General features: G+C 41.8%; 3 protein-coding genes across 3 annotated transcripts; 1 reads left to right on the forward strand and 2 right to left on the reverse strand.

Moving 5' to 3' along the window:
* Nucleotides 1-6940: 6940 nt before the first annotated feature.
* LOC138618105 (protein phosphatase 1 regulatory subunit 3E) lies at nt 6941-11845 on the reverse strand. The gene has a single exon (XM_069693614.1). The coding sequence runs from the start codon at nt 11627-11629 to the stop codon at nt 10703-10705; it is 927 nt and encodes a 308-aa protein (XP_069549715.1). The 5' UTR covers nt 11630-11845; the 3' UTR covers nt 6941-10702.
* Nucleotides 11846-12835: 990 nt separating this feature from the next.
* cunh16orf46 (chromosome unknown C16orf46 homolog) lies at nt 12836-14435 on the forward strand. The gene is made up of 2 exons (XM_069693379.1): nt 12836-13056; nt 13566-14435. Exons 1-2 carry the CDS (start codon nt 12853-12855, stop codon nt 14397-14399), a joined length of 1038 nt encoding a protein of 345 aa, XP_069549480.1. The 5' UTR covers nt 12836-12852; the 3' UTR covers nt 14400-14435.
* A 939-nt stretch (nt 14436-15374) lies between these two features.
* On the reverse strand, nt 15375-24098 carry atmin (ATM interactor). The gene is made up of 4 exons (XM_069693616.1): nt 23714-24098; nt 20441-20566; nt 19310-19509; nt 15375-19211 (listed from the first exon to the last, which is right to left on the reverse strand). The coding sequence occupies exons 1-4, from the start codon at nt 23942-23944 to the stop codon at nt 17426-17428; spliced, it is 2343 nt and encodes a 780-aa protein (XP_069549717.1). The 5' UTR covers nt 23945-24098; the 3' UTR covers nt 15375-17425.
* Nucleotides 24099-25301: the final 1203 nt, after the last annotated feature.

The raw sequence follows: 25301 nt of genomic DNA on the forward strand, positions 1-25301 counted from the left end.
TTTATCAGTATTGTAGCCCCTTAATTTTAGGACAGATCTTAATGCTAAAGAGGAGCATCATATTCTAAAAAAAAAATAGGATGCTGTTACAAAAATCCCCATCCACAAAGTGAGGTCCATAGAAATTGTTTTGTTTTTGTTTGTTATTTGGTTTTCTGTCATAGGGTTTTCTGTCCTAACTTCAAATCCAACACAATGCCTTTGGAACTTTAGGAGCTCAGTCTGTTACTTCAAGCTACTGAGATGTCTAATCAAGGAGTGACCTGGCGGACACACTTCGCTTCTGTTTGATGTTACATCACGATATCAGTTGCTGTGTGTTGTGTTGAGGAAAAACATGCAGGCAGTTCATTCAGTTGCAGACAGACAATTTATTTTTTCTTGCTTCCAGAGCACATAAATGTTCATTGTCCAGTTTCTAGCAATAAATCACACAATTTGCAGCACGACAGACAATCTTTAGGGCCATAGTGCCCTTTTGGCTGCCTTTGTCCTTCATGGTTCAAATATCTGCCAACAACAGCGACGTTTCTAACAAAAACCTAAGCTGTAGATATCAGAACAGCAACACTCAATAAAAACACAGGAAATTACAATCAAATTCTGGTTGTTCCAGCAAATGTGTTTGGCTCCTACATACTGGCCCCTAATTTCATAACAATTCAAACAAATACAAAAGACAGTAAGCCTAAAATCTTGCAATACATCAAATTTGGGAAGAGTCCAGAGCAGAAAGCTCCCACTGCCAAAGCGAGTTTCTTCTTTTAGAGATGAAGAAGGTTCAACACAAGAGGTTCCAGGTGGCTGGGATCATCCGAGAGCTTGGTAAATGGCCAACGATTCACAATGGCCTCAAATTCACACACAGTATGATGTCCATCATCATCAAACTTATGCTGACGTAGGACAGAGCTAAAAACGTTTTCCATCAAGTAAATCATCCATTCCCACACACCGCTGTGGTGTAAACCTGATGGCGGAATGAAACTCCAACAAATTCCAGCCTGAACTCATTTAGTCAGATCATGGTTGAAAACAGCAGCAGCTGACCTACGTTCTACCGTGTTTTTCCCTTTCATCACATGGCAGTAGACCCAACACAGATTAATTCCTGCATTTTGCTTCATCACACAATTCAATCAATTCTTCAAGAGCATTCTGTACCTGTGTCTTATCACACTTAAAAGTTAAATCTTGCATACATTTTCTTAGGTTGTTGATTTTGTTAAGCATATATTTTCCAACGTGTTGCAACCTGTCCAATTTATCAACAAGCACCTCAGCAGTGAGCTTAACGACCAGTTTGAGTTTGTGTGTCAACGCTGCAAATTACTCTGCTGGGTTTAGCAGCGGCTCAACACTTCCTATAAACCTAAATCTGGCACAACGTTGCGCATCTCCATGAAGAACAGTCAATCAATGAATAAGTCACTGCAACGAACAAAACAGTCGGTGCAAGTGTAACGTCTGCCCGCTTCAAGAAGCAGTGCACTGGATTCATGGATCGTTGTGTGAACATTGACATTAAACAGTAGAGCGCTACACACCTCTGTGCGCGAGGTCCAGCGGTCCAGCGGTCCAGAGGACCAGCGGACCAGCGGTCCAGCGGTCCAGCGGTCCGATGCTCTCCTCGTCCTCCCCTGGTCCTCTCTCGTCGTCTGTCACGTGTCGAAGTTTTTAAATAACATTTTCAAACTAATTTCAAACTGGTGCATGTTTTTTGTTGTTGTTTTTTTTTTTTTACATCTTAGGAGCTTGTGAGCTCCTGTGAGCAACTGTGATGTCTAACCCAGAGGTGACCTGGCTGCCGCGCTTCACTTCTGTTTGACGTTATCGCACATTACTATTGTTGGGTGAAGAATGTGCAGGCTGGGACTTTAACAAAGTGACAATCTGTGTTTATTGTTTCCACAGTGCAAATATAAATATCTAATGTCCAGTTTATAGTGAGAAATCAACACCCAACTGACAGCACAACACTTCAGCGCCATAGTGTTCAAAAAGCTTTGGTACTTCCGGGGTCAAACACCTGTCAACAACAGTGGCCTTTCTCCCCGCACCTGAGCTGTAGCTATTAGCACAGCGACACCCAGTGTACGCACAGTGAATAACAGGTCAATTATGGTTATTCCAGCAACGTCTTTGGCTCCTATAGAGACAAATTGGAGCACCAACCGAGCCAGGCCTTGGCACATCAGTGCCCAGCCTTACTCATGCTCTTTTGGCCAGGAACCAATTCCTGCAGCTAGCTTTAAACATCATGTGAAGGCCTTCCCAGTACATTCTTACAGCAGCATATTAAACTGGATTGGTATGAGATGTTAAGCAATGTCTACATGATTACTCAACATTTGTCACATCTGACCGTTTACTTTGTTCTGACGTCCACATACTTTTTCTTTGTGGTGTAGGTTTTTTATCCTCAGTGCTTGATGATATATGCAGTGGTATTTGTCTGCCACAGCTGTGACAAAGTGTCAAACAGTTTCACATGCATAGATTACTGACAAACCTGAATTAGTTCCCAGTATTGCCCGAAGAGCAAATCAGTCCTGTGTCCTCAGTGTCTCGGCGTGACGGGAAGAATATTTTTATGGCAGACCTGTCAGCTGGAAACTGATGATGTTTCATATTCAGCTGCTTATCTCCTGTTTGTGAGCATGCACTTTAAAGTGGGCTTTTATCTAAGCACGTGCCAAGTTGTTCTTTCTTCCTGTTTGTCAGCGTGATGCTCTTAGCTTTTCTGTTTGCTCGTCTTCGGTGGGACGTGCTCATGAGAGGGTGGAAACAGTCTGGATTAGTAGATTATTTATGACTGTGCCTCCAGCCCAGAGTTCTTCCACAGAGCCAGTGCAAGAAATTTACTGTGTCTGCAGTAGTTTGAATGCTCATTGCGTTATTGAAAGACCAGACAGACTCCAGAAGGACAGTGGAGAGGGTGAGAGTGAAGGACAGTGAGGAGGAAAGAGTGAAGACAAGAATAGACGAAGAAACATTTCATTCATTGGAGAGCATCAGCAAATGTATAGAAGGAGAAGCAGCGTGTAACAACACCAGAAAATGAAAACAGCAGAGAACAAGAGAAAAGGGAAGTAATGCAAATGTTAAATTGATGAAGGAAATGTAATGCCATACCTTTTGTTTTATTCAGAGTAATCCTCTGATGCAATAACTCCTGCCATGCTCATATGAAACAGAACTTTAGTATTTTATTATATAAGATCTGGTGGCCCTCTGAGGTCTAGAAAGAGCTCTGCAGCAAACTAAACAGACCCTGAGAGAACCTCCTATACAGCTCTTCAGAGTCACATCACACTAATGGACAAGACAACTTTTCAAATTACTTTTAAACTCATTTAAGTTTTTCAATGTCAAACATGTTACGTTTTCTTCATATGAAATGACATCTCCTACAGCAAGGCCCGCCCATATGTATGGCGTAGCTGTTCTTGCAGTGTAACCATCTGCATTAGACCTTTCCAAGCCTTGGCTAAAATAATATTAATATATACAAAATGCTAATGCCAACATTTTAAACCATGGGTTAATGGGCAAAACCAAATCAAGCAACTACAGTGTTACTAAATGATATTCATTGGTTATTGTCCAGGTTCTTAAGTTTCCATGCAAGCCTGTTGAAGAACCAATAGCAGCTGTAAACTTTTATCCTGTGACACTAACTAATGACATTATTTCAAAGTTCTGTTTTACAGTGTTCAAACTTAAAAACTGCCAACAGGCTCCACAACATGACATTAAACCCTAAAGCCTTGCCTGTTCTAGTCAGGATCACTTTACACATATCTACTAAGAAAACCCTCAACCCAGAGCGGAGAAGGCACAGTTTGTCATGTCAGAAGGTGAAGCATTAGTAGGTGTGTGGAAGATACACCTCGCGCCAGAACTGGACCTTGTGGGAAAGAAGGGAGAAAAATGTCACCTTTGTCTCTCCAGGTCACAAGGTGAGCTCTCCTACCTGACACCATGTCACTTTATATACCATAAACAATGAGGGGCATTATGGATCATGTTGTAAATTTCATATGGTCCACTTTGGTTAAACTAGGTCACTCTGAATACATGTTCAATTATCTACATGTCACTCTTACAAGAGTGGACTTTTCATCTGCTAAAGGAAGTGGCACGGTGGTGCAGTGGTTAGCACTGTCATCTCACAGCAAAAAAGGTTCCGGGTTCGAATCCGGTCCTGGGCCTTTCTGTGCGGAGTTTGCATGTTCTCCCTGTGCTTGCGTGGGTTCTCTCCGGGTTCTCCGGCTTCCTCCCATCATCCAAAAACATGCACCTCAGGTCAGGTTACCTGGCGCCGCGCTAGTGGCAGCCTGCTGCAGCATCTCCCCCCTGAGAGCCCGCCTGCTGTAGTGAAGAAATTTCCCCTCGGGGATTAATAAAGTGTATAAAATCAAAAATCAAATCAAATCAAAATGTTAAGAAAAAATAAGTAGAAGTATGTTTGCAGTAGTGTGAGAAGTTTCCAGGCATTTCTGCTTAAATACTTTTACATCATTCAAGTCAGTCAAAATACAACAGTAAAAAAAAAACAATAGGGCTTTCGCACCGATTCTCGGTGCTTGGGCCCTGATAAACAGCAGTTACTTCTTAGTTTCAACAGAGAAAGTTGTTGTATAAATCAAGTGAGCATAACGGCCTGAGGTGTGGTATGTAGCTGTGGCACCAGGCCATTATTTTGTTGGGGAAAGTCTTTCCTAAGAAGCCTCTAACTCAATTTCCCTACATGTCTAAATATGGTCGGTGGTGAAGCAACACATATTTCTTTCTCATAAACCAACCTTTTTGAGAAAGTGGAAACTTCCACTGAGAGCTACAGTTAAATATGAATAAAAAATTAAAATAGGACAAAAACTGAGGCTGCCACCTCCATCAATACTTGATGATGTCTTTGTGAATTATACTACAAAAATCAAACTTACATACCATTCATGCCATTGTGTATGTTTGTGTGTGTGCGCATGTGTGCGTATGATATGTATGACTTTATCACAAGTGAAACTGTACTTTACATGTTACGAATTTACATGCATGCGTGTTTTTCAGACTGTTTATGCCACCAAGTCAATGTCATCTACCCGTGTGGTTTTGGAAAATTTTACCAGTGAAAAGTTTGGGTTGACATCTGCTTTAAAAATTCCAGCAAAAGAAAAGTCAGTTTAATGAAATAACACTGCACTGACAAAGCTGACAAATTAATTAGGAAAATAAAGAAAAATCAACTTGGTGGTAAGAGCAAAGAATAAATTTGAGGTAAAGAGGATATAAAAAGTACACAAGCAGTCAGTTTGACGAGATTGAGTTTGACTCCTGCCTCTCCTTTTTTGACCTCTTTGTGTACTTGTGAAATCAACAAGATAGGCAAAAGGAAGGAAGGGGAACATAACAGCTGTGGTCAAAGGAATAAGAATGTCGTGTAGGTTAGTTGTGTGAGCAGATACTTTGATGAATTACTTCTGAAAAATGAATTTTCCAGAGTTATGAAAGATCATTTATCCAATTAATCATTCAGGTCCAGTCATCACTGAGATGAGGTTGTGACTGAATCTGACACTGAAGCCCTGGCTGCTGCTGAGTCAATATTCACCTGATGGCACAGTATTTATCTGACTGTCTCACATGAATTATTTAAAATGCAATACTGAAACCTATTTGCGTGCATGGCTCCATAGAGCCGCAGGAAACATTCCAGATGAGGTGAAAGGAGCTGCGCAGGTGGGATGAAAATGGCTTTGGGCCTGTGGTTGCAGTCTAATAACGTCAGAGGCCTGAGGGAGAGAACCATCAGAGCATCATCGTCACATGAACACAGCCGTTATGTAAGCAGCTGTTACACAGCATGACAATGCTGCCTGATTATGCTGCCTGGTAATTACACAAACACATGCCCTTTGCTGATATACATGCCATGTTTTTTTTCCCTACATGTGACTCAATACACATGCATGCCAAAAGCTAACTTTGCTGTGAAATGATTGGCTGATATTGATATATATATATATATATATATATATATATATATATATATATACACACAGTAATACATATGTAACACATCCTACAGTTGTACAAATTGTCAAATAAAAGCCAGACAAGACAAATGTGGCACACTGCAGTCAAATCAAACTGTGCATGTCTTAATTTCCTGCTTCACCACTTTCTGCCATTTGATATTTGGATCTCCTTTTATCTGTATCCTGGGTAATTATGTGATTTCCCACTTGGAGCAAGCTGCTGAGTAGCTCTAATCACAGAATTAAATTGGAGTCTCACTGTAGTTTTTTTTATTTTTTATTATTGACTGGGCACATGGATTCATACTGACTGGTTGCTGAAAGTATTAAGATGATATGTGTAACATCTACAAACTGTCAGGAAGCCCTCAACACATCCATAACTAAGAACATTTTGACTCAAATTCCTTTGACTGTGAGCTAACACAGCTCAGTCTTCACTCGCCGAGGGTTAACATGGAGGAGCAGGACCATGTTCTATATCTGACACAGACCCCCCAAATACACCACCCACACAGCACGTGTACATACCCAACATGTCAATTTACCTGCAACACAAACTCACACACAAAACTTTAAGTTAAACACACTTGATTTATTGTATTCCTGAATCAGATTTGACCTTCTATCAGTCATGAACGAGCATATACACGGCCCTTTATAACTGATAAAAGAGGGATGCTACACACACACAGCTGCATTGACTCTATTATTTGTTTGGTCCTTAAAATACTTGCGTTTCAAATGGGGTGTAACCAAAACTTTTTTTTTTTTTTAATCTAAAATGCTTCATTTTAATGAGCTTTTGAAATACTCCGTTATTGTCTTCTTTGTCCTGCCTGCTGCATTTTCCTGCCTCAAGCACCTCCCCTTCATAAACGTGTGCGTGTGGTGGGGGGTGGGGGGGTGTCAGACTGCAATCTATTCAAGGACATGCCGTGAGCCATGTCTACAATGACGATGGCCTCAGCTCACCGCAGTGTGTTGCTTTATGAATAGGGATCAACAGCAGCTCTTTGAAAATGAACTGCTCAACTGACCACCTACTCAGATAGCTTGGGAATGCACACATGCACTGCTCTGCAGCACAAATGTCACATTAATATTAAATAAAGGCTCATTTTTAGAGATTGCATTGTGTGAATGTGAGCTGAAGGTACTCACTGAGTGTTTGGTTTACATCACAAATTTCTTTATTAACCATTATTTGAACCAAATATGGGTCACATGAAAAAACTAAACGCGAAAAACAAATGTGTTTTAACTGTTCATGCAAACATGGTTAAAATTCACAGCAAACAAGAAAAAGAAAAGAAGGTTTTGAGCTCACAGTGCAGATGTTACAACAAAAAGTGTTGCATATTGAATACAGAAAACAAAAATCCCTGTCAATAGAACAAACCAAGAAAAAACATCGGTGCCATGAAATGGTTATAAATTAGACAGAAGTGATTTCGTCTTTCCATATGGAGAGAAAAGAGCAGTACAATATGACACAGAAAAGAAAACATTTGTATATTCATAGTAGCTTTCATACATATATATACGACACCTGTTTCCTTCTTACTGCATTTCTGCTTCACCTCAGTCTCCTCAGTATCAGCTACAATCATAAGTCACCCATGCAAAAGGTTGTGAAACACCAAAGTGTAACTCATGTCCCTCATCATTGCCCTGTGTTCACATTCTGCTAACCACATGAACAAATAAAGCACTTTTCATCACCCACTTCTCTTTTATGTCCCTAAGTAAGGCAGTATACCTAAAGGTGTGCACATATTTTCAAATGTATTCATTTCTCACAGATACACTGCTCACATTTTGGTCCATATGTTTCAGGGAAAAATCTGCCATCTCTTTTTATTCACAAAACACTTTCATGCAAAATATCACAGTTGCATTTCCAATTCTAACATTAGCGTTACTTCAAATGGTTAAAAGGGACAGATCTGATTATTAAGTGTGCTTTAAGGCGTTGTTTTTAATAAATCATTATTAACTTTTACCTTTTACATCTGCCACTTTAAAATGCTTCAGAATACCCACAACACACAGACAAGTAATCGGAAGACATTCAATATGAAACATTAACACATTTACATACATATCACATCAGTGAGTTCTGATGCAAATTGTTATGCAAACATTGAGGTGAAACTCTAATCACACCAGAAGCCCTTCAACTTCTTCATGCAGGGATGCACCAATAACAATATCAGTGGGGAGGCTGAAACTGAGTACTGGTACCCAACTTTGTATCCTATAAATTACTTCGATATTCATTACAAAATAGTTTTACTATTTACGTTGTGGAGACAAAAATAAAAATCCCAGCACTGTATTGTGTCTGACAGAGTAAATCTGATCAGGTGTCAGCCAAATGCTGAATCTATCACAATCTATCAATGATTAATTGGTATTGATGCATCTCTTTGCACCCACATCAGTTGACCCATCCTGCATAATTAATGTTCTCTGGTATTATACTGCATATTGAAAAAAGTTTGCACAGACCAAAGCAGACAATATGCAAATACTGATTTAACAACATAACATACAGTAGGCTTTGCCATGACCAGACCTTTTATACCCACAATATATTTGAATAAACAGATGAGAAAAATGCAGCTCTGTACATGATAAAGTTAAGCTGCATAATGGCAAATATCATTTCAAATATCATTTAATCATCTCATCAAAAGTAATCTAACATCATCAGGCATAGCATTCAAGTCCTGTCACAAATCATGCCATATTTGGAGACAAACATGACTGATTGATTCACAGTGGAGCTGCTCCAAAAACTAAGTAGTTACAGGAATAGTCTCCATCCACATCCCGACTCGATGCCTTCATTAAATGAAGAGCTTCCCTCTGAGGCCATGATGATGTAAACACAGGCCGAAGTGATATTCAGATTGCAGTCAGAGCACTGGAGTTAAAAGCACCCTGCCTGTTGTTTCTCTACTTGCTGGAGTCACAATTTTCTACACACTCACAAACATTGATATTATTATACGGCAAAAAGCATAATGACTATCTGCATTTAGGTGACACACAAGCATATTTTGCCAAACAGACTGTAAAATGCACAGGAGTGGGTTTGGAAGACTACTCGCTACTGAACAAATTTAAAACATTTACATGTAAGACAGGGCATGCTGGTTGTTGTACACCATCAAGGTGTATGGATACAAAGCAGTGATACAGTTTGCATTTTGAGCCCGTCATCCAGTAAGGTGGTTCAAACTATTTTGGTCATGTGTAAAGAGCAGCACTATTCTTGCACAGTGATAATTATCATGTACCTCTACAGCAGCAGAAGCTGGTCAAATACAGTCATCTGTTTTATAGATGTAGACAGAAAGGCTCTGTGGAAAAACACAGTTATAGGAGATACAGTGGAATCAATAACCACACAAAGTAAGAAGCATTGTGTTTTAAATCTGTAAATGTACATGTTTTTGTTTGATTTTGTTTGTTAGAAAATAATTACTGTGAAAATAACATCTGTTATATAACGATAAACCTGAAGAAGAGGAGAAAAGGTCCACGACTAGTCTGAGGTAAACTTTTCCTTTTCCTATTTTCCTTGTGGGAACAAGAGCCATGTTGGAGGAGTTAATTCAGATAAATCAACAAATCACAAGTGGTGAAGCCCATGCTTTGTAAACAGCCTTTATGATTTAGCGATATATGAGTTATGCAGTAATCATTTCAAATTCTTTTCAGGAAATTTTAGGACATTATTAAGATCCCTTAATTTGTCAATTTGAATATTGAAAATATTGAAAAAAAATGTACATAAATGCAGCAAAAACATGGACAATTGTTGTTGAATAGCTGCAAATTTATGTCTAAAAATTAAGTTTTGACTGAAGTGTCCCTGGATCATTCGAAAGTGTATTAAATGATGATGACCATCTAATGCATTTATTCTGTTCAAATGTAAAAAAAAATAATATATATTGTACAACATTCAATGTACAACTTCCTGCATCATGGCTTAGAATAAGGCATTTGCAATGGCATGACGGTAGGGAATTGTACATTGAATTATTAAATGAAATAACCCTCCACATATATCTGTCCTCTGTTTCAACGACGTGTTTGCTTAAGACCACCAGATGAGTATCCTACTTGATGTATAGGGTCGACATCAGTCGTGATGCTTTCTGCTTCCCAATAAGTAGATATGTTTTTGCACCCATGCAAAACAAACTGAGAATTTTAGCTACACCATGCCACCAATAAATCGTATGCATCTCCTGAAACGAGTAAGCAACTGATGCCTGAAATTGGCATTTCCCGGCACGTTTTCCGTGGCACGTGTTTTTACATTACATAACGTGAACATGCCCTCCCAAAGGGCACCATGCTGCACAGAGCCCTGACATCAAGGCAAACTATCTAACAGCATCCCACACCGGGAACCTGTCAAGGCTTACACAGTAGTTTCAAACACTCGGTGTGTGTTGTCACAGAGGGATAAATGTTTGAAATATTGTGTGAAAATATTTACTATCTCACAGCATGTGTGTAGCTCACAATGGCAGCACAAAACAAACAAAAATAACAAATTGTAACAGGCTACAGTCTTCAATAAGGTACTGGGGATCAATTAAGCATATTACGCAACGTGCCATTGCAGGCGTCAAAGCTCAGATGAAGTGAATCCATCCATTTTCCCACTCCCGAGGCGGGGTCATCTTGAACTGGTGACGCCGTACTTTGTAGTTGTTCCCATTATTATTGTCCCAGAATTCTCGGCCGCCGACACAGTATTTAATTGCAAATTGCAATGCGCCTCCGTTTTCTGGGTAAGTAGGCATAACGATCTTGAAACAGAACTTATCAGTGTCGCCGTCGCTTGAGTTGGGAACATAGGACGCCAAACTGTCCATAAATGTTATCCAGTTGTTTAGAGAATAGCGCAAAAAAACGCTCTTTTCGAAAGCCAGATTCAACACGCGCACAAAGCCGGAGAGGCTGAATTCGTCTGCCTCCACAGTGTCCAGCAGGACTTTCACCTCCCTCACTTTCTGCTCAAAGCCGGGGAGCGTGCCTGGGTTGGTGAACTGCAGCTCCATGAACACAGTCTGTGTTGGAGAACGGGGGAATTTTGTGTCCAAATGGTGCAGGTGAGGCGGCGCTTTGGGTAATTTTGCCAAAATGCTCTCCGGCACCTCTGGGACATCTGTCTCGTCGAAATGCTTTACTGAAATGAGCTCCAGACCCAGAGAGTCGGCGAACCGGACCTTTTTCTCACTGGTTGGACTTCTGCTGCGGCAGATCTCTAACTTTCCTCTCTCCGTCGGGGTAGGCAGCGACTTGCATCTCCGACGCAGATTTGGGCTCTGTGGAGGTTTCAGGAAAATCTCTCTGCCCCGCGGTCTCTCGTCCACCACTGGACTCTCAGTGGGCTCACGTGTAGTGCCGTTGACCAGGTCAAAATCTTCCCCATCCTCAAGTCTGGGGTTTGGCGCTGCCAGGCTCCCGAACAGTCCGGCTATGCAGCTGTAGTTCCTGGGAAGGCAGTTCTTGGGGGGCAGCATGATCACTCCTGGACGCACAGACTTCGCTTCCATAAAGCGCAACAGCCCCTGCACTGCAGAGTCGAGAAGTGGTCGTGACGTGAAAGACCCAGCGAGTTGAGAGATGGAGCCGTCAGGTGTCAGTGTCCCCCCCACCCCCCACCCCCTCGCGGATAGGCGCTCCACCAGCGTCAGAAGCTGACTCTCTGCACCCCTGGACCAATAAGCCACGCTTGTTGTTGTTCGGCAGCAAAATGCGAGTTTGTTCCTGCAAACAGGAACACTTTAAATTTAGGTGCGTGCAGATATTTCACTGTCGTAGCATTGGAAAAAAAAAAATAATAATAATCAAAAGAGAGCACGTTCCCTTTCACAGCGAACACCCACACTTCCTTTTCAATGTGGTGAACGCTTGTCGCCTCATCTGCCTTGCACGCAGCAGCGTTTGACGTTTGCTGTGTCTACGTGCAGAAGTGAACGTAGCGAATAACCAATGGTTTCCTCATTCTCAAGCGATAACCCGGTTGACTTCCCCCCTTTTTCACAGTGACAGTATTATAAATGACCACTATAGCCCACAGAAAGGAAATAAATAGCCTACATTGTATCCAAAATTAAGCCAAATACAGGCTATTTTTGCCTTTTTTTTTTTTTTTTTGTAATGTGGCAAAACACTTGAAGCTTTTTCATAACGACAGTCTGATAGTAAACGTCATTATTTCTCAGTCTATCTCAGGTATACATCACCGGCATAATGCCGGTACCGTGTAAATTGCCATCTATTGCGAAACCAGCGGTCATTGATTCGTCTGGAGCTGCAGCCCACCCCGCCCCTTTTCTCTACGTCACACCTTTCCGGTGCAGCCTTTACAGGTTACCACGGCGACAGCGTTGCACCTCGTCTCTGAAGGCTTTCGCCGCCTCCTTCCGTTTCTGTTTGGGAAAACTCTGTCAAGCAGAAAGAAAAAGTGTCACGACAGATCGCTGCAAGCTGTTTTTTTTGTTTTTTGTTTGGTTTTTTTTGTCTAGCGTGCTTTCTGATGTGGAATATAAGCTCGTAAAAAAAAAAAAAATTAAAAAAAATCTGCAGCTGGCTTTGTTTTGGTAAGGGAAGTCAAGAGTTTGACGGAGTGATGGTTTTGTTGTGGTTTCTCACGTTTATATGTTTGCATGATTTGACTTTAAGAACGAATCAACATACCTTGTACAGGTAATATTCTTGTTTTGATGTCCTTTTGTAGATCTCGCCATGAAGCGCATGAGCTAACTACAACAATATGGTGACCTTAGAAGAAGAGGATCACACAGCTGTAAATGGAGCAGACCAGAAAGTTTCCAGGCAGGACGACTCAGACAGGGAGCAGCCTTACAACATACCAGGAAGAGGACATGTTGATGCCCTTCTAGACATTAGTGAGGAGAACTTCTTGAAAGAAGAGGACCCATACGAGTATCATTGTTACTCTGCTTGGGAAGAAACTGTAAGTGAATGAATATATTCTTACTGCAAACCTTTTCCCTGCTTGTAAATGTTATTTTTTTTAAGTAGGTTGTATATGTTGCACACAGGTAGGTGTCCTCGATATCACAATTTGGAGTCAGTGACATAGTTAGATTCATTAAATTGTCATATATCTGTAGATTAACTTGTCTGCTATTTGTGTCCAATTTACCTATATCACATACCAATAGTGAACTTTTCCCATCTTTTTGACTTGGCATTGCAATAAAAGTGCAGGGGGAAATATTAATATTAATAATGGCTGTGTGCTGTTAAGTGACCCAGTAAACCTTTCCAGCGAGGTTAAGCTAAATGGAATAGCTTCATTCCACATGTTCTCAATCACACCTATGCTTTGTCTGCTTTGACATACTGAATCTATTTATTTTAACCTGAGACAATAAGGAATGTACTTTATGTGTTTCCTTTTTAAACATATAAAAAAAACAAAAAAACTGTTCAAATATTTAACGTTAAATTTGGCTTTAGGTTCGGGGTTGGAGCCACGTTGCTCCACTGAGCTGCATTCTTCTGACTCAAAAGGGATACCAAAAACCGAAGCGAAAGGAGGCGGAGAATCCCCCCCCTTTGTCTGCAGAACCAACACCAACTAACGCGGACAGCTCAATCAGCTTTGCAGAGCAGAGCTGGGAGTCTGATATAGGCCTGTACGACTGCAAGAAATTCATGTGGCTAAACCAGCAGACAGAATCTGGGGGTCAAACAGGTGTGGCAGCCCAACAGCCAGACGCTGGTGAATGTTCTGTCTTCAATAGCGTGCCGACGAACACCACGCATCTCCTTGAAGAAAAACTAGAGGAGAAAGAGACTCCTTTGCAGCCTCACCGTCCGCATTCCCGATGTGATGAGAACAGGTCCACTAAGCCTCGAAAACACAGCCTTCGGCCCAACAATAGAGTGATTCCTATTAAAAGCTTGACATTTTTACCACCTATCAAAGCCCCACACCTGAATCCGAAGGTCGGTGGCCATCGCTGCAGAGACAAGAAGGCTCCAGAAGGAGGAACTTTAAAGGAAAACTGTATCATGTCGGACAAGAGGAGTGGAATAAGAGGAACAAGAGTGGACCCAGTTGCTAGTTCAGACCTTCCTGCTTACTCTGCAGCCCTGACCTCCAATTGCCAGACGTGTCAGCATAACCCTCACTTGTTGTCGGCTGTTAATGTTTCTGTCCACAAGAGGTACCAAGTACCCATGTCTACCAAGCCTGACCCGGTGCACCGCACTAACTACTCTTTAGGCAAGAGCTTCTCACCTGCAGTTGCTCAACCCCATTTGAACCCTAGCTGCCTGTTCTCTTAAGAAAGACGTCTGTGTGGGATGTCAAGCTGTATGAGACCTGCTAAATAAATGTTCAACGTAACTGATGGTAACAATCAAGTATGCACTAATTTTGAATTCTCAGGTTTAACCAGGAAATTCTAAGGTTCTTATTTTGTGTAATATATATATATCTCGGCCTCACTTCACCATAATGTTTCCATCAAAGTAGTTAGTTGGAAGAATATATTCAATATACGGGGCATGTTCATTAAAGCGGTGCATTTTAAAGGGTAGTTAATTCGGGCAAAACATTACAAACCACACTAAGCATCAAGTGAAGACAACGTTGAAATCTTAAGCTCTTTATAATTTGGCACGACCTATATTTTGTTCTGACCAGTTCCCACGCATGCTTTAGCAGCTGTTTGTGTTACCTAGCAACCGCGCAACTACCCCATGAGGAGTATGGCCTCCTTACACTTTCTGCTTTTTCAATTTCAACTTCAAAGTACAGCTCTGTGCGAGCTTTAGTGTCGTACTGGAGCTTGTGTCTGTACGCGATATAAACAGCATCCAAACTACTAAGATCCGCTCTCCACAATCTCACTTTAATTCCATCAGTAAGTGACTCCTGGTGATTGTGGGTAAATTCTGGGTTATCTAGTGAACAAGGGTGATCAGTGCCATGTCATGATCAAATCTGTTGGCATACTATGGGTCATTTTGGTGTCCAAAGGCCAGACAGTTACTATAATACTATTTAAACTTGGGCGATCTTGTTAATTTGTTGGATTATTCTATTTGTTGTAAATCTACTCTGCAAAATGAAAAACAAAAATACAAACAATATAAAAGAGATTGTTCTCAAAGAAGAGCTACAGAAAAATATTTTGTCACACCTGAACACGGATCAAGTTTACACAAAATTCAGCATTTTTTCTTTGTCTGCTCGAGTGCGATGTCATTTTTCTTCTACTTTTGTTTCACGATAAATGACAATGGCCACAGTTTGCATTTTCGAGCGATTTATTAACAATATCTGTAGTGTAGTTTCAACAATTAATCAAGGCAACCATAAACTCTACACATATATAGGCAATAGAAACTCAAATTCTGCTAAAACAAATATTTTGTGCTGAAAAAATATGTGCATGCATTCCCTACAGGGAGAAAATAAAGCACTGTAACTGACACTTATTTGAATTTAAGAACCAGAAACTAGAAGCACTGATCTCAAAACAAAGAATATAAATATTTAATACATATCAAAAACCTCATTAACACAGGGGACATTATCCTTAAATAAGTTGGATATGGTGCAAAAAATAGAGCATATTTTACTTGGGCACAGTGTCATGTTCTGTACATTCTTCCGTTTCTACAAACATCTTTAAACCGCAACAACACTGACCACCTACTCATAAAAATGGTGAGATGGAATCAAAGTACCTTTCTCTCCAATAAAATGCTCCAAAGCAATATTTTCACGTGACAGAACATACATCTTTCCATCAAAACATGGAAAATGAGGAGGACGTTCCAATATTTCATGCAGCCATGATGAAAACACCAAAACAGAATGGATTAAACATGCAAAGACCGAAAGGATTCCAACAGTTTTTCAGTGTTTACTCATATCTTAAAACACATTGTAGTATAAATATGGTCATTATTTTAAAGCAGCAAATTATCTATAACCGAACTCAGGTTAATACTTGGGTTAAGGCACCGACGTAACAAAATGAACAAATAAACAAGGCCTGGAGCTATTGGTTCCCTAGTAGAACACCGTCTGTGTGTGGTGCCCACGAGGTTACTGAGTACAATGAAAAACACAATCAAAATGTTAAATTTAGCCACTTGGAAAAGAAGAAATAAATTTAAAAAAAAATACTGTGCCAAAATGAGGGTGTAAAATCTGATATTTAACAGGACGCCGTTCAGTCAAAATCAGGTGGTGAATACACACAAGGACTCTGTGCTAATCCTGGTTCTAATCCAGTGTTTCCGTACAGTAACATTACTGGCTCACTTCAGCACAGCGTACTGCCGCTGTATACACTTACACCCAGCTAATGAATTAGTCAAACACGATGACAGCCGCGCCCCGCTTGCTGGCTTGAACTGACTGCTTATATACAGACACTTAGACACAAACAAAATGTTTACACAACATCCGACTTCACGATCACATTTCAATAAAAGGTGCGCAACAACCGACAAACATCCAATTGTGACTTGTGCCCCATCTGTACGAGTAACAGTGTATTTATCAGATACTCAGGAGGGTTTTATTTTGGAAAAACAAAGCTGGTTCTGACTGGTCACCTTTTTCGTCGGCTGCAAAGCTCGCAGGATGAATTTCAATTTATAGCCGTGTTCTCACTGACGAGGTAACGTCGAAGAGGCAGCCATCAGAAGCGCAAGCGTAGAATTTATATTTTATGTTTTTGTGCTGCTGACCGGGTGAAGGTTTCATGCACATTTCGGACGTAGGTAAACCAAGTGTACAATATCGTCTACTGTACAGCTGAGATGAGATTGTTTTAATGCAGTATATCCATGTTTAAAAGCTGTCATACAGGGCAGCGATTTTTACAAGCCTTTTCAAATGACAGCCACACTCGGCTGCAGATGTCATCCCTATAATGTGCAGATCTAACATTTATGAAATGTTATGTTCTCTTTAAAACTGCTAGTAAGACCAAACAGCAAAATCCAGTCACAGTGGTTATACACTGAAATGTACAAGTAAACTGGCATTTCAGACAAGACACGTACAATATGTTACTTTATGTGCAAATAAATATGTAAACTGTCACAGGAGCTGATAGATCATGCCCATTGAGCGAATATAAAGTGCAGCCAAGCTGTCAGGATATATACCTGGAAAGGCTCTGGACACGAGGCCCGCCAGTGGAATGATCACAAACATTGTTGCAGACTTTTTGCTGCTAAGACTGTGGTCCGCCCGGAGGACAGCACGGACCGATTCCTCTTATAGGGATCGGGCAGAAAACAGAGACCTGTACTGCAAAGGCTTAGGAAGCTTCACGAAGAGGGCTTCAGCTGTTGGGTTTCTCAGGGTGCTGAAAGAGAGCGCAAAGCTCTTCACATGTCTGGGTTTCCACAGAGCTGAAATGGGACTCCATATTCCACGCCAGGTCTGCTGACAAGAAGTCGTCCATGACAGTTTGGGTTTCATTGCTGGTCAGAAAGAGATGTCCAAGGCCGTCCGCCTGGCTGGTCACGGTCTGTGTCTCCGTGCTGTTCAGCAGCCTCGCCTGCTCACCCTGACTGACGGGCGTCTGAGCCGAGAGACCCGAGGCAAACGAAGGGAGGTCCGTCTGCGTTTCGGTATCCGAGGACTCGGTGCTCATAGAAAAGCTCGAATGTCGCAGGATGCTGCTCAGGGGCATGTGGCTCCCGGCATTCAGCAGGAAATTGAGGTCAGTCTGAGTTTGAGTATCAAAAAGCTCCAGGTCGCTGGTTTGGGTTCGATTTGGTCCCTCGCTTTGGTCCAGGTCATCCATCAGGAGGAAGTCCGTCTGGGTCTGGATGTCCAGAGACTCCAGCGGCGTGTCACCACCCAGTCCTCCCAGCTCACTCTCCTCTGTCTGTGTCTGGATGTGCACAGCATTGAGGAAGTCCTCAAAGTCAAAGTCTATGCCATTGTGTTGCTCCTGAACGGAGCCGAGACCTGAGCTACAGCCTGCGGAGGCCTCCGTGAGCACCTGGTGGCCCGACATGCTGTCAGACAGAATGTTTTCGAGGTCATTTAACAAGGTCATTGTTTGGGTCTGGTTGTCTGCCATATTGTTTGAGTTGAGCTCATGGGTCTGCACCCCGAAGCACATAGCGCCCGCTGACTTCGACTCCTCATAGATACTACCTCCTGCAGCACTAAGGGTGTCATCTATGTCCAGAGCTGTCTGGGTAGACACGCTCAGGGAGTCGTTGTCAAATAGGTCAGAACACATGATAGCCTGGTCCTGAGACTTCTCCTCTGATTGTGGCACAGCAAAGTATGTCTGTGTCTGCCTGGTTTTGTGTGGGAGCACAGATGAGGAGGAGCACAGAATCTGGTTCAGACACTGGCTGTCTGTCTGAGCTCCAATCGAGGATGTTGCTTTGGCTCGGGAGAAGAATGTCTGGGTTTCTACACTGACCGGTAGGAGGACCTGGGCACTCACGCTGATGTCTGTCTGGGAGCAGGATGACACCGAGGACTCGCCCATAGAGCACAAGCCCATTCCCTCCCCAACCCCCACACCTGTGGGCATTTTTGACAAGTATGACCTGTCTGTCTGAATGTTGGTGGAGGTGCTCCTTCCTCGCTGTCCCGCCATGCTGCTGGCTGACTCCTCTGCACCTGCAGGATCCAGACTGACCTGCACACCTGTGCTAATGGGCCCCAGGCTGGAGCGGGAGGTGGGCATGCTGTCCTTGAAACACAGACTTTTAGCATCAAGCTGTGGCACCACTGCTCCCGTGGCCTGCGACAGGAGCTGAAGGGTGCTGACGGAGCCTTGGCTGTCGACGGCAAGCACTACAGACCTCAGAGCCCCGCTTTCTGTGGACGGTAGAAGGACAGGCAGATGGGCCAGCTGCATTACAGGAACACTAACTAAAGCCATCTTTGGCTTCGGTAAGAGCAACTTCTGGAGGCTCCTACGGGGGTTGGAGTTCTGATTCACCAAGTCTGGGATATGCACAGTTGCATCAGAAGGGAACGCGGTCTCTGTCACCTCTTTCGTAGCCGGCATGATCTGGAAGGTTGAATCGCTGGTGCGAACCTTTTCAAAACCACCTAACAATTTCTCCATCTTCCGCTTTTTTACTGGAGGGATTCTGCGAAGAAACAAAACAAATGCAGATAAAGATCAAATTCATAACATCACAAAAAGAAGCTTTTCGATAAACTCTATTTGGGCTGGGCATGTACATACCTGTGTTCTGTAGGAATCTCGTGACCCGTCCTGTAGACGTGTGAGAGTAGAGCGGCTCTGCTAGCATATGGGCAGCCACATGTACAGTGGTAGGTCTTCCCACAATCTTCTATGTGCCTCTTCAGGTCCCACTCTGTGCTGTAGCCATTGTTGCACTTGGAGCACTTGTGTTTTTTCTCTGCGTGCATCTTCATGAAATGCTAAAATAAAAAAATTTTAAAAAAAATCACAGGGCAAAGAAAATGTAGCATCCAATAGCTTTGAACTATTGAATGCTTGCCTGCTCTTTGCACTACTGCGCCCTTAAAATGCATTCTGCTGTATTTGATATTTTCACTTTCTTTAATCTTATTAATGCTTATTATTAATATCATTATTATTATATTATGTTTTGTGTTCAATTTGATCTGTTCTTATGCATTTTATTTTTCATGAAATTTTTAAATGTTTCTATGATCCTTTATATTTGTTTTATGGTGAAACATTGCATGTAATTCCTTTGCTGTGAAGCACTTTCAGCTGCATCTCCTGTATGAAAGGTGCTGTACAAATAAAGTTGACTATTATCAAACTATTTTTGTAACACAAGGTCATTACCAACATAAAGAATGTAGAGCTTTAGAATAAGATAACTTTACATTTTAAAGAACAAAAGGTAAAGTGACATGACCCTCTTTAGTCTAGTGCTTTAAACAGAATTGCAGTCTAGAGTATAATTTAGACACAAATCTGGAAATGAGTGCAGTTTAGCCGGCGTTTGGCAGCCCAGCAGGTGCTACAGGGATCATAAAGGTTGCTAATGGTGGAGGGGAAACAAGACACAGCATTTCTATAATTCTGAATATTTTATACTTATACATGTGCATATTTTTAGACAGTGCTCATTAACCTCTTGTACCATTTGATGAGGCTTTGAGTCACACAGGTGGAGGGAGGTTTGTGAAATTGATAAACTCATCATATATTATACATTTTATGTCTTGAGGGTTACATTGTTCTGAATTCAAACACACTGAGGCAGAAGTATTTTTAAAGTTACATTCAGTCTCAGCTTCGCAAAAGCGGTTAAGGACTTCAAAAGGTTGTGTATAAGCTAATAAATCATAACAGGGCACTGGAGGAAACGCTTACCTGCTTAACCAAGGAGAACTGGGAAAAGGGTCTGTTAGGGCCCCTGGGACAACCCTCAATGGGACAGCAGTAAAGCTTCTGAGAGCCCTTCATGTCCTTTCTGACTGTGGGGTTCACGATACCATCCTGAGGAAGACAATGGCAGATTTTAGATGTTCAGATCATACCCTTACTCACTATAGCAGTAAGTGAACAAGAATATGTCCCTGGAAATGTCATAAATATACCACAACACAAAATGCTGCAGTGCATTTGAAGGGGTTTGTCTTGAATTAGAAATCATTAAGGTTTACCCTGTGACTGGCAATAGAGATTACAGCTGGCAAACTACGGTTTAATTTGACAAAAACAACATTTCTTACCATCTAACAGCTGTAAAGGCCCTAATAGCAAACGTGCCATACATCAAAAATAGAACATGTCGTTGTTTCAAGTCCGCGCAATTCATTCTTCTTAGAAGTCGAAGGCAGCAATGGGAGTAGAAGAATAAAAATGACCGCTTTACACTGCCTTATCGTCCTTAGCTGGTAAATACTTATTACGCAAGCAACCGTATACCTGTGCACACACAATAGGCTCTGCCTTACATAACTGAAGGGGCCATTTATGTGCTTGGCAATACATGGGCTTTAACAGTTTGCTGTACATCTGCTTCCCTCATTTGCTAAACCAGCTGTTTGCAAATGATATAATACAAACTGTTTTTAAATGATGAATCATATGATGATTATCACCAAAGAAACATCACCTCCGCTGAACGTATTCTACATGATGAAAGCGGACAAGACCGTCACACTCCGTAACAGGCATTTATATTGTAGCCCTCCAGTGGTCAAGGTCACCTCCATCTGCTGTAACACTGGAGGGAGCAGAGAAGCTAAAGCTGACAAACACCCTCTGCTCTGTCATGAGGACTTAGCGCAAAAAGACACATTTTGGAAGCAATTCATGGTCCTGCAGCTACAACATATGGTTGTAGGCTGAAGTCTGAGTCGTGTCAAGACATTAGTGGTCATCAGTCAGGAGCTAGCTGTAGCCCAGAAGAAAAAGCAAGCCAAGATTTCATAGTGTTTGCTACAGCAGTGCCAGCCCACAGCCCCCAGACGAAGCAGCCATTGCCGAGATTATTTCCTTTCTCTGAATGATACAGTGACAAGTCAGAGTAATAGTCTCTAAACTCTGCTTCTCCTTGCTGCCGAGGGAAGTGGCGTGGATTGAAAGACAGCTTAAATTCAAGCCAAAACACTCCCATTAAGCCTTATGAAAGGAACCTGAAGGGGGCTGAGTGCACGCATTCAAATGAATTGTGTGAAGTCTTCACAGGGAAACAGCAACCCAGTAAGAAACGTGAACAGTGACTCATCAGCAAGTACGCTGCTGCCCTCCGATGCCGTAAAAAGCAATGGTGGTGTTGAAGTGGACGTAATATAAACAGATACGGTGTCCCGCATCATGCCTCACTTGTAGTCTGACGCCATGAATAATTCAGAAGAAGCACAGAGTGAGCAACTCCAGCTTTTAAGCACTTCGTCATCATGTCAAACGGAATATAATTACCGCTGATGAGAGAAGCATCGCAGAGCTGTGGATTGAAAACAACAAGCTCAATCAGGGCCTTTTTGCTCAAACAGTTCAGTGCTGCTCGCTTCATTTTCTCTTTGCGGTCCTCAGGGGCCTCGATCTCAAAGGTCTCCTCATCGTTCCCTTCGGCAGCGTCCACGGTGATGAGCGGGAATTGGCGCGTTGTTTTTGGACTTCACTTCCCAGAGATCTAAACAACGTCGCACATTTTTATTTATTTTGGTTTTTTTTTCCCCAGTCACTCGATTCAGTGAACTGACAAGCGAGTGTGTCACGCCGCTTGTAACTTTTCCCCAGGAATGTAACATACCTCAGGAACCCATCCAGTCCGCTCTCGGGGTGGGGCTATCCGTATCATTGAGTTGCCAACTCAAGCTGCAGGTGGGGCAGCTGAGGGGTGGGTGGTGAAGAAGAAGAAGAAGCACGGCCTATTTGCATATTCATAGATTCTTGTGCAACGAATAAAAGGTAAAGGTGTGGAGTTACATCGAAGCCACTTTAAGGCATTTTTTTTTCTTGGAAAACTTCTAAATGTGTACTTGTGATGAAGAGAGGCGTTTTTAGGGGTTTCATCTATGCCAGCAGAGGGTCTTCCGATGAAAAGCTCGGATTCTCACTTTAAAGTCGCAATCTGCGGTTGCGCAGTCAGCAATCAAAACATATGACTGGAATCTGCTCGAACTGACATATACTCAAGCACAGACCGCAATGAACATGAATTAAATATAATTTACCAATGTTTTCTGTAGCTTTGAAAGTTTTGTTTAGACCAATAATGTTTAGCCACTGAAGTAAAACAGTCCTACGCGTAAATACTGATGGACTTTGACTCAAACTTTACACACTCCAGTGAGGGCCCACATGGACTCCCTCTGGGAGCTAATTCAAATTCTCACATTCACCTATTTCTAAACAAAGAGTCTTAAGTCTATTGCAGGACAAAAGGCAGCCTTTCCCAGCAAAGAACTTCATTCATTCATTGAGGGGAGACGGTGAATTACTGCCTCCCACAAAAACAAAACAAAAAAAAGCCCAGTCCAGAGAGGACAGAGACGTTGGTCCAAATGCCTCCACAGTACAAGCTGTTGAGTACTGGTAGTGGACTGTATAACTCACGACATGAGTCATGTTTGCGTTGTCTTCTTAGAAAGATAACAACAACGATAAACACATTTCTGCCATTGCAAATTTAACACAGCTAAATTAGATAACCCCCCCCCCCCAAAAAAAAAATAAAAAAAAAAAAAAATTAAAAAAAATCCCAGCCCTCAAATAACAGTCCACTAAACAAAAAACATGTTAAACAGTGAGGGTGTCTATCTGACGAGATAAATAAATAAATAAATAAATAAATAAAGATGAATAAGCGAGCGCCGATCATCACGTGATCCAAATCATTTAATTGATAACATAAGCAGCTAGCTGCAGCTTAGCTCACTCGCTAATGGTGAACGGTAAACCGCATAAAATTAAAAAAAAAAGAAAAGTAAACTTTTATTTGACGTCAGCTGTAACGTCCAGCTGTTATTAGTTTAACGTTGTTGTTGTTGTTTTTTGCGAGGCTGCGCGTCGGCTCAACCGAAGTTAAGGGATGACTTGCGTTTTCCACGTTCACGTCGGCGTTTTCTCGACACCCGAGTTAGCAAACTTAGCACGACAGTGACCCGGAGGACGGACCACACGTGGGTTTACCTTTATTCTGTGCGATTTCACGAGGTGCATGTTCAACGCAGGTGTGTTGGGCAGAATCTTGCCACATCCCTCCACGGTGCAGAGGATGTTCGTCCTCACTTCTTTGGTCAGCTCCACGATGGTGGGTTTTATTATTTCCCCGGACTGCGACAGAGACTCCACGTGACATTTCGGACCGTCTGCGGCCGCGTTATCTCTGCCGACCGCCCTGCCCGTTTCGGAGGCAGCCATGTTTCTCGTGTTGACAGTCCACCCTGTAAACACAGAGAGCCCCCCAGCAGCAGCAGCAGCAGCGGCAGCAGCAGCGGTGAATGGGCGGAGGCATTTGGACCCTGAGCTCTGCCTGAAAGGCTGATTCGACACCTTCCACAGCAGCGCGGCTGGGAAAGCTGAGCTACGTCACTTCTGGGGCAACGCGCAAACTTCCGTTTTACAAAATATACTAGTTTGGTTGACTAGTTGAATAATTTTTTTTTTAAAAAGCGTGTTGGATGATGATATTGAAGCCAAACATTTATTTTTTTCACTTCATTGCAAAATAGTTGGTAAAAACAACAACAACAACAATATAATATATATAGATATATACTGTACTGTATATACTGTGCATTTTATATTTATATTTTTTTACTGCTATTTTATTGCTTTTCTATTGTTCTATTATTATCTTATTGCTTCTGTATGCTGCTGTAGCGAAAAAAATTTCCCCTCGGGGATTAATAAAGTAACTACCTAACCTAACAACAACAACAAAAACTCTGGTCAATGTTACAAAAAATGATATTTGTTATAAATTCTATCATTGCAGTTTTTTTGTTTTTTATTATTAGAGGAATGATGCCAATTAAATTTCAAAACAGGGTGTTTGACAAATTACATTTAAATTAGGTCCATATCTAAGAAACCTGACAAAAGTCAGTACAACCTTGATTAGTAAGATACTTTAATCTTTTTGCAGGTCTGCCTTTATTTTGATGAGATTCAGAGATACCTGTATTGCATGCATTACTCAAATGTTCTGCCATTCTTCACAGAGGATGATTTTCACTTTCTCTTTTTCTGAGTTTTGTAGCTCGCCTTTCCACTTAGATGGTGCCTAGTTTAAAACTGTTGTTATTGTCACAATATGTTTGGGATAGTTGTTGTGTTGGAAAATTCCTCTCCTGCCAAGCTTCTTGAGAACATGATTACATTTCTATTCAACATTTGCTTAAACAAACTAGCATTCATAGTGCCATCCATAAATATAAGCTCATTTACAGTTTGCACACACAACCTTCTCTCACCTCTATGTTTCACTTTCACATGTTGGCACTATGCCGTCAGGCACTGTGCTGGTCCTCGTCAACACTCATGACAAACATACTGGGCCCCATCTGATCCAAACAAATGTGTTTTAGTTTCATCAGACCAAAGAATATACCACCAATATTCATCAGGCTTCTGCTCTGTGCTCCATCTGTGTTAGAAAGGGAATGTGTTGCCAATATGGACAGAAGTTTGATTTCAATGACCAATCATTCTTTCAATGAATGCATGTGCTTACGAGTATTGTTTATGACAAACTTCAAAATTTTTAACTTATCCT

Source organism: Brachyistius frenatus, unplaced genomic scaffold (assembly GCF_029030835.1).
Source record: "Brachyistius frenatus isolate BFR_SWC_R1_liver_20210118 unplaced genomic scaffold, ASM2903083v1 Contig_15, whole genome shotgun sequence".
NCBI classification, from domain to species: Eukaryota; Metazoa; Chordata; class Actinopteri; family Embiotocidae; genus Brachyistius; species Brachyistius frenatus.

Coding starts and splice junctions, on each gene's coding strand:
- atmin (XM_069693616.1), bottom strand. CDS start 23,944: ATGGCTGCCTCCGAAACGGGCAGGGCGGTCGGCAGAGATAACGCGGCC. Junction 19,510..20,440: donor AGTTCTCCTTGGTTAAGCAG/GTAAGCGTTTCC, acceptor TTTTTATTTTAG/CATTTCATGAAGATGCACGC. Junction 19,212..19,309: donor GAGATTCCTACAGAACACAG/GTATGTACATGC, acceptor GTTTCTTCGCAG/AATCCCTCCAGTAAAAAAGC.
- cunh16orf46 (XM_069693379.1), top strand. CDS start 12,853: ATGGTGACCTTAGAAGAAGAGGATCACACAGCTGTAAATGGAGCAGAC. Junction 13,057..13,565: donor ACTCTGCTTGGGAAGAAACT/GTAAGTGAATGA, acceptor ATTTGGCTTTAG/GTTCGGGGTTGGAGCCACGT.
- LOC138618105 (XM_069693614.1), bottom strand. CDS start 11,629: ATGGAAGCGAAGTCTGTGCGTCCAGGAGTGATCATGCTGCCCCCCAAG.